Source organism: Pelobates fuscus, chromosome 10 (genome assembly GCF_036172605.1).
Source record: "Pelobates fuscus isolate aPelFus1 chromosome 10, aPelFus1.pri, whole genome shotgun sequence".
NCBI lineage: Eukaryota > Metazoa > Chordata > Amphibia > Anura > Pelobatidae > Pelobates > Pelobates fuscus.
In genome coordinates, this window is record NC_086326.1 from 46,426,962 (window position 1) to 46,442,237 (window position 15,276).

At 39.5% G+C, this 15,276-nt stretch overlaps 1 protein-coding gene across 1 annotated transcript in view; it reads left to right on the forward strand.

Moving 5' to 3' along the window:
- The window catches only part of STK32C (serine/threonine kinase 32C), a 268,447-nt gene that overhangs the window by 147,877 nt on the left and 105,294 nt on the right, over window positions 1-15,276 (forward strand). Inside the window, exon 2 of the mRNA XM_063433558.1 lies at window positions 9,092-9,147. Within this exon, the coding sequence (XP_063289628.1) occupies window positions 9,092-9,147 (56 nt within the window). The remainder of the gene's footprint in view (window positions 1-9,091; window positions 9,148-15,276) is intronic.

Consider the following 15,276-nt stretch of genomic DNA (forward strand, 5'->3'; position numbering starts at 1 on the left):
TATTAAGGAAACTGTGGGTACCACAGAATGTCCAAGGATGTTCCATAATCCACAAGATAAAATTTTTTCCATAACCTTTTTTCTTTATTGGAGGAGCAAGATTTGCCATCACTGGAGATGGATGTTATGCGTATTGTTGAAGCTAACATCTCATCGGGGTTGAAGGCCCCCTCTACTTTCTATCCACAGGCTGATAAGGGACAGTTTATTCAATTGTTTTATGATTTGGTCTTGAAAGAGTTTAAGGATTTATGTTTGCGCTGTGGCGCTATTAACAAATCGAAAAATTGTTCTAATAATCTTAACCAGCAGGAACTATTAGCCATTAAGAGTCTTAAGAATAACCCTGATCTTATTATCAAAGGGGCGGATAAGGGAGGTGGAATTGTTTTGTTAAATAGGAATGATTACATTGAGGAAGCTATGAATATTTTGGGTAACAGAGAATATTATCGGGTTTTAAAGAATGACCCTACGAAGCAATATGAAAAGGAGTTGAGAGTCCTTATAGAATTAGCTTTCTCTAGTGGATGTATAGATAAGAAGGAAAAGGGTTTCTTTTTGGCCGCACAGTGTAACATACCCATTTTTTACCATCTGCCCAAGGTCCATAAATCCCTCACTCGACCGCCTGGTCGTCCCATCATTTCTGATATAGGTTCCCTTATAGCTCCCATTTCTAAATGGGTTGACTTCCACCTTCAGAGGTATGTTCCCCATCTACCTTCCTTTATTAAGGATACAGGTCATGTCCTGTCTCTTATGGAAGAGGTTGAGTGGCAAGATTATTATTGTTGGGCCACCATTGTTGTAGTTTCACTCTACACTAATATTGATCATGCTCTTGGCCTCAGAGCTATTTCATATTATCTCTCATCTGATCCTCTATTACCGGAAATACAGGCTGATTTTATTTTGAAATTCACAGAATTTATTCGAAAGCATAATTATTTAGAATTTGATGAAGTTTTTTATCTACAAACCAAGGGGACTGCGATGGGGGCGAGTTTTGCCCCATCCTATGCCAATTTGTTCATGGGCCTCTGGGAGAGCACCATGATTTTGGAAAATTCGCATTGGATGGGGCGACTCGCCTTCTATCGCAGGTTCATCGACGACATCCTCATTATTTGGAGGGGGGGTTGGGAAGAATTAGAAGATTTTATCTCCTACCTAAATGATAATTTATGGGGACTTACCTTCACCTACCATAGACATTTGTCCACCATTGATTTTCTTGATCTCACCCTGACTGGTTTTCAGGGGAGAGTTTTAACTAGAACCTTCCAAAAGAGTGTTGACGTTAATGAATATCTCCATGCTGATAGTGGCCACCATCCCACTTGGATCCAAAATATCCCTTCTGGCCAATTTTACAGGTTAAGGCGCAATTGTTCCTCCCTTATGGACTATGAGAGAGAGTCACTCGTTTTATGTTGTCGCTTCATAGAAAAAGCGTATCCTGCTGAACAGATCAGACGGGCTTATTTGAGGGCAGGGGCACTAAAAAGAGAGGACCTTGTCCCTCCGTCAGGCCGTTTAAAGAATAGGGTAGGGCCACTTGATCAGAAGTCACACTTGATTAGGGTGTCACACAGTAACAATCACAAACTTATCCTTAACCTTTTGGATGAATATAACTGTCCACAAAAGAGGAGAGCTAAATACAATATCAGTACTAAGGATGTGGGGGTGGGGATTTCTCCTGTCTTTACTACGGTTTTCAACAAACTAATAACTAATGATATTATTAGTGTTGTTTATAAATACTGGCCTATCCTTAGAAAAGACCCTTTACTTTGTTTTAGTATTCCAGAACTCCCGAAGATTACCTTTAGGAGAGCCCCAAACCTGAAAAATATATTAGCCCCCTCTAAACTAAGGGACAATGTGGAGGGGCCAGCTACCAGTAAGAATGGTGTCAACAATTTGCGTTGCGGGCGGAGCAGATGTCTGACCTGTGGGTTTATTTGCCATAATACGTCCACCTTTAAATCATATAGGGGAGAAGAATCTTTTGTGGTTAACCATAGGATTACATGTAGTATCCCCTTTGTTGTATACCTTTTGATTTGTCCGTGTAATCAGCATTATGTGGGACAGACCACCAGACCCCTGAAATCTAGATTTAGAGAGCATAGACTGGCCATATTGAACAAAGATAGGAGATCTTCGGTTGCTCGACATTTTGAGTTGTTTCACAATAGTGACCCGGCATCTATTAAAGTGATGGGAATAGAGTTTATACCTCCCACTAGGGATCTTGCTAATAGGAAAAGACACCTGATCAGGGCTGAGTCCTTATGGATTTTTAGGTTAGACTCTCTCACACCCAATGGCCTAAACGAGGAGATAGAACTTTTTTAGTTTGAGGTCTCTTTTCTATATCTAGTTGGTCCATTGAGGAAATTTATATAGCTATATTATTGAGATGTAACAATAATATAGGGGGGCATTTGCACTGCATTCTCTTTGTATGGAGATGTTTTTTTTCCTCTGACCTAGATTTTTGCTGTCTAATAGAATTTATTATAAATTTCTTTTATATTATGTGTATAGTTTTAATGGAGTTTTATATGTTAATATTAAACCAGATTGTGGAATTAACTCGCTAAATTTTTGTTTATACGCTAATATTAAATCAGATTGTGTGGAACTAATTTGTTAAACTTTTTACCTGTGTGTTAAACTGTCAGTTTAGTGTATGTACCATTAGCACATGCTCTATGTTTAACAGGTTTCACTGAGGTAGCTTGATTACTGATAATTATCCACTCCAGGGTTTACCTGCTGGTTTTATCTTGAGCAGGTATTTAAACCCTGGGTGGTGATCTATGCACAAGTACTGATCTTGATAAAGTCCCACAGTTTGGGACGAAACGCGTCGATCTGTGGGCTGCTGACTGTTCCTTTCTTTCCATTTCCCCTGGGTTTGACGTTCTTTCTTCATCTTTGGCTGAATACCGCGGTCTTTTTTGAAAATACCGACCGCGGTTTTTATCTACCGGTTGCTGTCTGGGCGGTTGCTGTATCACTCTGCACCTACTTTGTTCATCTTCCCGGCTTCACCTCCACTGTGGTCTTTTTTGAAGATCCCGACCGCAGTGTGAGAGAGTTGGAGTTCCCATAACAAGGGTTTATCTGGTTGCTCTTTGATCCGCCCGACATCACCTTTATTCTGCCTACCCAGGGAGGACTTCCGGACAATTACTGTTTTTTTATTTTATTTTATTTCACTTAGTATTATTGTTTCTTGTCTTTTGTCTTTTATTTTTACATATTTCATTTATTCATCTTCTGGTTATATCTACCTCAGGTGGGGGCCCACACCGAGGACATATATAAATCTTTCCCACTTATTATTATTATTATTGTGTTTATTGGTATATAATTTTTTTGCTTTTTTGTATCCACCCTACCTTCACTTAGTGATCGGACCTCTCTATATATATTCTTTATATTGAGGTTATTCCATCTTTTCGGCCATTCAGTGCAGTTAGTTTGTGGATACATTTGGTGTCATTTATTTTTTTGTTATTCTGTTTTATGTTACTTTTGCATTTAATTGTCTGGTTAAGGTATAACAGTGGTGATCGGAATTAGTCCTCTGCTTATTTATTTTTTACTTAATTAATAAATTGTTTTTGATAATTCTTATACCATTTATCTAGTTTTATATTCTTAAGCGCACACACCCTATTTTCTATTTCTAAGTATATAACTCATTAAGTCGCTAAAGTGGGTGTGTAGCTGCTACTCTTCTTTTTTATTTATTTATTGATTTATTTGTGGTGTTATCACTGCATGTACCGTTTTCCATTAAGCAGTTAGCCTGCTCAATCAAATGTGAGTAACCACTTGGTATTTTATTCTCTCACCTCTGTTTTTGTATACTTTGAGCACTATTGCTGTCTCCTTTTATTCCCCATATGGTTCCTTAATCAAGAAAGACTGCAAAAACCTCACATATCCCATATGTGGGGATTCTACCACTGTACGCTGTCAACACTAGAGCTAAGTTCATAGCTCTTTAAAACACGAGTAGGACCACATACTTTTTTATTTTGCCCCGTTTGGGACTTACTGCACCATTATTTGTTATTTTTATCTCTTTCATATTAACTACCAAGATGTACCCATATAACTTTGAGGAATACACCTACTATCAAAAACCATATCCTCCCTCACAGCGGACTCCTTGGTGTTGATTTTATCCACCATAAAGACACTTTTTATTCTGAACTTTTAGATTCTATCCATATACTCTCTGTTATCTCTTCGCTTGTTGTATTTGCTGTATATTTATTCATCATTTATCTAATTTAACCCTAGTGGCGCTACCTTCTTTGTATTTTTGCTTGTATATTCAAGATATGGTCTTACCAGCGATTTATAAAGAGGCAGAATGATATTTTTATCCCGAGAATCAATGTCCTTTTTCATGCGTAACAATACCTTACTGGCCTTAACCACTGCTGATTGACATTGCACATTGTTGCATAGTTTGTTGTCTATAACAATTCCCAAGTCCTTTTCGTGTGTGGTTATCTCAAATTTATTTCCATTAAGGGTATAGGTTTAATGTGCATTCTTGACGCCAAAGTGCATAACTTTGCATTTTTCAACATTACATTTCATCTGCCATTTGAGTGCCCAGTCCCCCAGTCTATCTAAATCCCTCTGCAGCAAAGTAATATCTTGCTCACATTGTATTATTTTACAGAGTTTTGTCATCTGCAAACACTGAAACATGACTTTCAATGCTGTCTTCAAGATCATTTATAAAGAATGGGTCCCTGAACAGAACCCTGAGGGACACCACTTGCCACCTCTGTCCAGCTTAAAAAAATGTACCATTAATCACAACTCTTTGTACCAGGGGAGGGCTGGCAGCCTTAGGCCTGGGGGGCAAAACCAGTCAAGTGGCCCATTGCGCCACCAAATCAGTTCACCATCCATGCCCACCTTTTTCTGGTTTTATAACGGATATTGATGTTATGCTAATCAGTAGCTCTTTGCCATACCCGCTCCTTCACGGCTCTGACTTTCAATGTTGTCAGAGCACAGGCTGAGAATCTCTGAGCCTGTGCTCTGACTCACTAACTGAGCGCCGGAACCACCAAGGAGAAGATTTGATCTGACTGCACCTACTGCTGGTGCGCACCAGTGGACCACCAGCGAATCGTTTAAATTAAATATGCTGGTGTACCCAACTTGTGAGCTGTGTTGGCCGCCGGGCGCCTCTGTTGTCATGGCACCCTGCGTGACCGCACAGCTTGCCCACCCTAACGGCTGGCCCTGCTGACACACACTGATGTTACTACTTAGACATCCCTCAATATTAATACAGAGATGAGAGTAAACACCAATAAACTGTGGAAACAGAGCTGATCCCCCCAAATTTATAAAGGTTTGCTTAGAGGATTTATTCAAGATTAAATCATGCCTCCTCCTCTCTCCCCCATGCGCTGCTCTGTAGGCTGGGAGGAAGTGAAGACTAATCACAGTCTCCCAGCACAACGCCACCTGTGGCTGCATGGGGAACAGCTGTTTAATGTAATGCTTGCAGGACGGCCAGCTGCCGCAGAACCTCTTTGTTTCCGTCTCTGCAAAGGGCTCTAGGCACTGCTTGTTGTGAGTGTGAGCCACTGTAAATTAGGGGCAGAGGGCACTTGCACTGTGGTCAAGACGGGTCTGGGCAGGAGGAGAGTGCAGTGCAATCAGTGCACTCCCCTCCTGTGGGTCACCAGTAGACTGGTGCACCTGCCCAGGATCAGAGCCGGTGTAAGGATTTTTGCCGCCCTAGACAAAATATAAATTTGCCGCCCCCCCCCATGTGACATCACAATTCCCCACCCATATGATCTGCCATATGAACTAACGCCAGTGCTGCACACAGTGTGTGTTTACATTAAAAAGCCTGCAGGGACCAGCTATAGACACCAGAACCACTTCATTAAGCTATAGTGTCCCTTTAATGTGAGGTAAATTATAGATTAGTGTCACTAATAATATACTAGATTGCCTACTTACAATTAGATGAGGATGATGATGGGCTGCAGTTTGGCTCCACTGGTCTGGTGTAGAACAGGACCTCTGGAGGCTGTTTGCAACTGTGGGCACAAAATTCAACGTTCTGGGAGAATTGGAAGCAGCTCCATTTTTGGGGGGCCTCTTACACAGCTCAAGGTCTGGGCCCCAGTGCCTGACGGTGAGTATGCCCATAAGGCCCACTCATAAGTCCACTTATATGTTCCACCCACCCATGAGCTCGCTCACAGGGAGTGGAGTGTGTAGGGGATGTGTTATGTGTTATCTCATATGTGTGCTTATGATATGTAGTGTATAGGGATACCAGTTTGTGCAGGTGATGCAGTGTGTTTGTGTGTAGTGGAAGCCGTGTGTATTTGTGTATAAGGGATGTATTATGTGTTTCTGGTTGTGTGTGAGGGATGCATTGTGTGAATCTGTGTTTGTATGCATAAGGGATGCAAGGTGTGTGTCTGTGTGTGTGTGCATTGAGTGTAAGAGATGCATTGTGTTTCTGTGTGTAAGAAAAACAGTGTGTGTGTTTGCATGTGTGTGTAAGGGTTTGCATTGTATGTTTCTGTGTATGTGTGCAAATGATGCATTGTCTTTGTGTATAAGGGTTGCATTGTGTGTGTGTGTAATGGATGCATTGTGTGTTTCTCTGTGTGTAAGTGAAGCATGTTCTGTTTCTGTGTATGTATAGGGATGCATTGTGTTTCTGTGTATGTATAGGGGTGCATTGTGTGTTTCTGTGTATGTATAGGGATGCATTGTGTGTGTGTGTGTGTGTGTGCGCGTAGTGTTATATAGCTCCCTGTCTTGCCCCCTGTCCTATAGAGCTATCCCTTCTGTCCCTTAGAGCTCTCCCCTGCCCCTTAGTGGTCTCTCCTCTCCCCCACCCTCCCCTAGCGGTCTCTTCTCACACTCACCCACCCTCCCTGTGCTCTTCTCATCCCCCCTCCACCCTCCCTGTGTTCTTCTCACTCCTCCCTCTGTGTGTTCTCACCCCCCCTCCTCCCTGTGTTCTTCTTACCCCCCCTCCTCCCTGTGTTCTTCTTACTCCCCCTCCTCCCTGTGTTCTTCTTACTCCCCCCCCTTGTTCTTCTTACCCCCTTCTTCGTATTACTCCCCCCTTCTTCTTACCCCCTCTTCTTCTTCTTACCCCATTCTTCTTCTTACCCCATTCTTCTTCTTACCTCCTTCTTCTTACCCCCCTCTTCTTCTTACTCCCCCTCTTCTTCTTACTCCCCCTTCTTCTTCTTACTCCCCCTTCTTCTTCTTACCCCCCTCTTCTTCTTACCCCCTTCTTCTAATTACTCCCCACTCTTGTTCTTACTCCCCCCTTCTTCTTCTTACCCCCCTCTTTTTCTTATCTCCCCTCCTTACTTCCCCCTTCTTCTTACTCTCCCCCTCCGCCCCTCTTCTTACTCTCCCCCCCTCCCCTCTTCTTACTCTCCCCCCTCCCCTCTTCTTACTCCCCCCCTCCCCTCTTCTTACTCCCCCCCTCCCCTCTTCTTACTCTCCCCCCCTCCCCTCTTCTTACTCTCCCCCCCTCCCCTCTTCTTACTCTCCCCCCTCTTTTTACTCCCCCCTCTTCTTACTCTCCCCCCTCCCCTCTTCTTACTCTCTTTTTACTCCCCCCTATTTTTACTCCCCCCCCTCTTTTTACTCTCCCCCCCTCTTTTTACTCTCCCCCCTCCCCTCTTCTTACTCTCCCCCCCTCCCCTCTTCTTACTCTCCCCCCTCCCCTCTTTTTACTCCCCCCCCTCCCCTCTTCTTACTCTCCCCCCTCCCCTCTTCTTACTCTGCCCCCCCTCCCCTCTTCTTACTCTCCCCCCCCTCTTCTTACTCCCCCCCCCTCTTCTTACTCTCCCCCCTCCCCTCTTTTTACTCTCCCCCCTCCCCTCTTTTTACTCTCCCCCTCCCCTCTTTCTACTCTCCCCCCTCCCCCCTTCTTCTTACCCCCTCCCCTGTAGGTGGCCGAGCTGCACTCCGGTCCGCGGTCCCGGCCGGAGTGATAGGAAGGTGCTCAGTGTGCACCTTCCTGTCAGTCCGGCCGGGTACAGGAAACAGAAACTCCTGTTCCGCGCGGAACAGGAGTTTCTGTTTCCTGTACCCGGCCGGACTGACAGGAAGTGCACACTCAGTGTGCACCTTCCATCACTCCGGCCGGGACCGCGGACCGGAGTGCAGCTCGGCCACCTACAGGGGAGGGGAGGGAGGGAAAAGCAGCTGCAGCCGCCGAGCGCTCTTTACAGAGCGCTCGGCGGCTGCATCATTTAAAGGGCCGGCCCGCCGCGGCCGGTCCTAAAATAATTTCGGGCGGCCTGGGGGGCAATTGCCTCCCTGCCCCCCGGCCCAGCCCGCCCCTGCTTTGTACTATATTTATACGTCAATGTTCTACCCAAGAACAAGAATTTCCATCTAGACCGATTTCTTTGAGTTTGAACACTAATCTATTTTGTGGAACTGCATCAAACACCTTGGCAAAATCCAAATACCGTAGATCACATCCACTGCAACACTCTGATCTATACTTTGACTTACTTCTTCGTTTTACATTGCAGGGTTAAACCTTACAGGAATGCAGTACCCAGGATACTTCATTGAAATTAAATTTCATTTTGGTCCTTAAAAAGAAAATAGAGATTCTCATGAAAAAGGTTTCAGAATTTACAGGTTATTTTCAAAGTTTCTCTTAGTGGTGTAAATACGAAAGAGGTAACAGTTACCGTTAAATAGTAAAAATGAATTAACTCCCTCTTAATTGTCTCACATAACAATAGATGCCAACTCATCGCACAAACACAATGGCCTGAAAGGTGTTTATCTTTTGAAGTTGGCTTAGTCTTTATGTATTAAAGGACGACATTGGTTTTTCGCACTTTGCGTGACTTTATTGTAAGGTCTTTGTAGAATCTCTTGCTTCTGCAATTAACAAAGAAAATAAATTCTTTCGAATTTAATGTTATTCAACAAGTTACAGCTTAATGATAACAAATCTATTTCACGGAAGTTAAGCTATCTTATTAACAAAAAACTTTTTTTTATTTTTTTTCAGTGAATTTGGATTATTTTCAGATTCTCCGGGCAATTGGAAAGGGAAGTTTTGGCAAGGTAAGTGCAGTATCCTCTTTGTAATAGAACGGAACAAAAATTAAAATCTGAGGCAGTACTGGAAGAGGGATTTGTTATTTTATGCCTGTCTATTCTATCATTTTTATTACTTCATTGCAGGGTAATTTTACATAGCATTTTTAGATAGATCTCCGTCTTTCAAATATTATTAAAGGTCAAATATGACAGTTACTGTGCTATCTTTCATCTTTATAGTATAAATTTTAGTTGATATATTTTGTATTAGGAAGTTTTTTTTATTTAGTATTAGGTAGACTACAAACAGCAAACAAGAAAACCTATGTTTACAAAACAAAAATAAAAGTGAATTGTTTGTAAAAATAGATACAGTAACGTGAAGCAAACTGACCTTCTTTTGAAGTATGTAGATTTATAACAAACTTGCTAACACCAAGAATCATCTATCATCCAGGGTTGGGGGTGTGCTAGAGAATGAAGTAAGTCCAATACAGTTATCTTTGGTGCTTAAAGGGAACACTCCGGGCACCAATGCAACTTTAATGCATTTGAGGTTTTGGCATCATTTTTGAATATAGTTTATAGTTTTTGCACAAAAATAAATATTTTGCAGTAATGCTGCACCATAAGCCTGCCTCTTCAGCCACACCTCTCATTCCATAAAGTCTTCCTTATTAAATGTCTACACACAGTCTCATCCCCAATAGCATTGAGTGAGCTGTTTTTAATTCACAGCCTAGCTGCAGACAGTCAGAGAAACCACAAACCGGTAGTGATATATTTACTACATGTCTCCCTGGGTGTCCCCTCCTTCTAAGGGAGCTTGTGTTGTAGTTCAGATCATTTAGTACTGTCAGTGGCTGAGCTTTGTGCGTACATTTGATAAGGAAGTCTTTTTCAGGATTGAGAGGACATGGCTAAAGAGGCCGCATTCTGCAAAACTTTTATTTTTTTTTTAATGTAAGAACTAGCATGCAAAAAAAATGCAGCATTTTAATAAGGGCCAAAACATATCAAATGCATTAAAGTTTTATTGGTGCCCAGAGTGTCCCTTTAAGCAGCAGGTCAGAACAACAACTATAGTGTAGCATGTGTACTCAAAGTTTCTGTAGTCTCCTAAAACAATAACACGTTTGAAAGAATCACCTCAGGGATGAATGTCCATCCAAGTTATAAGCAGGTTAGAGAGTAAAGAAAAAGTAGGGGAAAATACATATTCTCTTTTTGAGGTCACTGTACCAGGGAGTAATAAACCTCCATTTTGTTGTCCAATTGTGTGCTTGTTTTCACTCAGATTTTTCTGTTTCTTGCTTTTGTTTGACTTTTTATATTATTATATAAAATGCTGAAATCTTTTTTTCTTTTAATATTTAATAAATAGGTAGCTTAGGGGTTTTCTATATTTTACAAATTAGATAAATATATATTTTTTCTGTTGCATAGTTTTTTTTTATTTGTATGGAAATATGTGGCATAACAGGAGAGCAATTAGCTGTCTAAGTGGTTGCTATGTATTATATCAGAATCTAAGGCCCTTACGAACCTCTGTGTTTGTCTTTGTTTATCCTCCCCCACTATTCATGTTCTAAGTAAATAGTGTGCTTGCCCCTGGTTTATATTAATTTAATTTTATATGGATGATACATTAAGCATGATGTAAATTTTATGGATCTTTAGATTGTATGAAGCATAGAGTTGAAGAGGTAAATTGGGCAAATAGACAATGCCCTCCACTAATATTGGCATCCTTGGCAAATATGAACAAAGAAGGCTGTGGAAAATTATTTTTTATTTAACCTTTTAAGGCACAGAAAAATTGTCTTTTGTTCATAAAATACACAAAGTTACTCTGCTCTAATGGATATCAAACAATTTCAAACACAACACAGGTGTATCCCCCCCAAAATAATAATTTTGACACACTTACTGGCACTATTCAATAATTTGTGCTATTTCCCTTTGTCAAGATAGCAGCACTGCGTCTTCTCCTACAATGCTTGATAAGGCTAGGGAATACATGGCAAGGAATCTCTTTATATAGAACATTCCTTTATATAGAATCTCTCCAAATCCTTCAAGTTTCGATGTTGACGCTGGTGGAATCTCCTCTTCAGTTCACCCCATAGGTTTTCTTTGGGACTCAAGTCAGATGACTGGGATGGCCATGTCAGGATTTTGATTTTGTGGTCAGCAAACTATTTCGGTGTTGATTTTGATGTATGTTTTGGATCATTGTTGTGCAGGAAGATCTAACCACAACACATTTTAGGTTTTCTGGCAGAGGCGGTCAGGTGTTCATTTAATATCTGTTGATATTTGCTAGAATTCATGATGCCATGTATCCTAACAAAATCCTCAAGAGACACCACATACTATTACTATTATAACCGTGAGCATGGGGTATTTTTTCATGCGACTTCCTCTGTGTTTGTGTGTGCCAATCCACCTCAGGTGTTTATAAACTCTATTTTGGTTTAAGCTGACCATAGAACCCAATCTCATGGTCTAGCAAACTGGAGAAGCTTGCGTGTTTTTTTAAAATAAGAGTAGAGGCTATTTTCTTAAATCCCTTCTACGCAACTTGAGGTGATGTAGGTGATGTCCATTTGTAGCATTGGAAAACTTCTGGGCCCAAGATTTAACTAACATCTGCTATTCTTCAGCTAATATCCATGGAGATTTTTTGGCCACTGTGACTTGAATTGAATAATGCTTTCCTATGGGGAGATCCTAATGCGAGCGCGGCCATTGCTGCACATGCAAATTAGGTCTCCCCCTGCCGGCGGACGTTGGTAGGGGAGGAGCGTGGGCGGAGCTGAGCCAACCCCGAGTGACATCGGAGCTCGACCCAGGTAAGTGACTGAAGGGGTTATTAACACCTTCAGTGCCGTGGGATGGGGCCTTGACAAAGGAGAGATCTATAGTGCCAGGAAAAGGGCACTATAGAATCCCTTTAAGGAGTAATATTTTTGAATAAACATTTTTAAATGGTTTATTTTCTAAATATTAACTTATCAAAACACGTATCTCAAATGAAAAATATTATCAATATATCCTAAAATATTACAATATTTGATTACTTACTACTTATTTTATAATGTATATTACAAAAAATATGTTTCTAAACATTAGATCATTTTAACCCCTTAACGCCGTTACGGCGTTCTATGCCGTCTCGGCTTTAAAGCCGTTGCGGCGGCATAGAATGCCGTAACGGCTTAAGCCCCCAGGCGGTGAGATGTACTCACCTCCGCCGCAATCCTCTTCTGGAGGGCTGTCTGACAGCCCAGGCAGCCCTCCCCCGGCAAATGAGGCCCCCGGGGGCCATGTGATCGCTCTCAAAGAGCGATCACATGGCCCCCTATAGCTGGCTGTGGATCTGCCAGCAGGGGGACTGTCTAAAATATCAGACAGTCCCCCTGCTGGTGGGAAGTGTAAAAAAAAATATTAAACGTGTAAAATTAAATTAAAAGTATTTTTATATATATAATATATGTATATATATATATATATATATATATATATATAATATATACATATTATATATATATCTGTAACGTCAAACAAAGTGTATTTTAATATTAATATTAGTATATATATTAATATTAAAATACACTTAGAATGACGTTACATATATATAATATGTATATATATTATATATATAATAGATATATACACATATATTATATATATATATATATATACATATATATATATATACACGTATAATTACAATAATAAATAAATAAAATTATAAAATAAATAAATAAAATATTGAAACTAAATTTAATATAAATTATATATTCATATGTAATTTAATTCTAACTGTATTTTGTTATTAATATATATATACATATATTGGTAACAAAATACACTTAGAATGACATTCTATATATATCTATCTATATATAAAATACAAATAACCGCAAATATATATATATAGATAAATACATATAATTACATAAAAGATTACATAAGTATACACGTAGAATTTAAATACCTATAAATGCATATATATTAAAATTCTACGTGTATATTTAAATAATCTTTTAGCATAATTATGTGATTTTATTAATTAAAATTTGATTGACATGCCTGACAACACAGGGAGAAAGTGCAGAGAAATTAATTTGCAAGCACTATATTTGACCTTGTAACTCTCCAAGACACCATAAAACCTGTACATAGGGGGTACTGTTTTACTTAGGAGACTTTGCTGAACTCAAATATTAGTGTTTCAAACTGGTAAATTGTATTACAACGATGATATTTTAAGTAAAAGTTATGTTTTTTGCATTTTTTACAAACGAACGGCACTTTTATGGATTATATTATTGTTGTAATATGTTTTACTGTTTTAAAACACTAATATTTGTGTTTAGTGAAGTCTCCCGAGAATAACAGTACCCCCCATGTACAGGTTTTATGGTGTTTTGGAAAGTTAGAGAGTCTCATATAAGGTTTGCATTTCATTTTTTTTACATTGAAATTTGCCAGATTGGTTATGTTGCCTTTGAGAGCGTATGGTAGCCCAGGAATGAGAATTACCTCCATGATGAGATACCATTTGCAAAAGTAGACAACCCGATGTATTGAAAGTGGGGTATGTCCAGACTTTATTAGTAGCCACTTAATCACAAACACTGGCCAAATATTAGTTTTTTGCTTTTTTCACACAAAAACAAATATGAACACTAACTTTGGCCAGTGTTTGTGACTAAGTGGCTACTAAAAAGGACTAAACATACCCCACTTTCAATACCTTGGCGTGTCTACTTTTTCAAATGGTATGCCATTATGGGGGTAATTCTCATTCCTGGGCTACCACACCGTCTCAAAGGTAACATTACTAATCTGGCATATTTCAATTTGAAAATGGAACGTTCTATATTTGACCCTGTAACTTTCCAAAACACCATACAACCTGTTAATGGGGTGTACTGTTGTACTCGTGAGACATCGCTGATTAAAAATATGTGCATTTTTCTGCAGTAAAACCAAACAGTATTATGACATTTACAGCTAAAATGTGAGGCGGAACTACAATTTTTTTTAATTAAAATTTCTCCGTTTTTTTTTTATTTTATTCATAATAAATTATGTTTCATATATAAATATTTGATATTAAATGAAAGCCCTGTTTCTCCTGAACAAAATGATATATAACAAGTGTGGGTACATATAATACGAAAGAGGGGAACTACGGGTGAACAGACATATAGCGCAAATTCCAGTTTTTGTTTACGTTTTGTTTTGATCAGAACATGCACTATTGACTCCGTCCTGAAGGGGTTATTGGGGTTATTGGGGGGTACTGTTGTACTCGTGAGACATCGCTGATTACAAATATGTGCATTTTTGTGCAGTAAAACCTAACAGTATTATGACATTTACAACTAAAATGTGAGACGGAACTACACATTTTTGAAAAAAATTACAATTTCTCACAGGTTTTTTAATTTTATTCATAATAAATTATGTTTCATATATAAATATTTTATATGAAATGAAAGCCCTTTTTTCTCCTGAAGAAAATGATATATAATAAGTGTGGGTACATATAATACGAAAGAGGGGAACTACGGGTGAACAGACATATAGCGCAAATTCCAGTTTTTGTTTACGTTTTGTTTTGATCAGAACGTGTACTATTGACTCCGTCCTGAAGGGGTTAAAAGATTATCTAAAACTAATAAATCGTTTGAAAAATGTATATAACGATATGAAATACAGGCTATGATAGGGGAGATAAATACAGTATATATCATTTTTTCCAATTGTGTTTTGGAATGCAGTGTATGTACGGTAGTGTTCCCCTCTGCTACTTTCCAAAAAAAATCTTTTTGTAACAAAATTCTAAGCAAAGAATTCTCCTCCCTCCGGTGTCAATTAGACAGTTAAAAAAAGAAAATATAGACTTTTATATGTCAGCAGAGTAATGGGTGTTAGAACACATAAGCATTTACAGCTGGCCCAGATAGGTAATTAGCCGTTTGACTATACACGCGTCTTCTTTTCTAATACAACAATTATTAAACATTCACTAAATGCCATCTGTGGGGTTAAAGCAGGGGAAAAGCAGGGCTGTGTGATGCCTGTGTGATGCCTACTCCAGCCACAGATATTTTTAAAGGTAGATGTTTTAGGTAT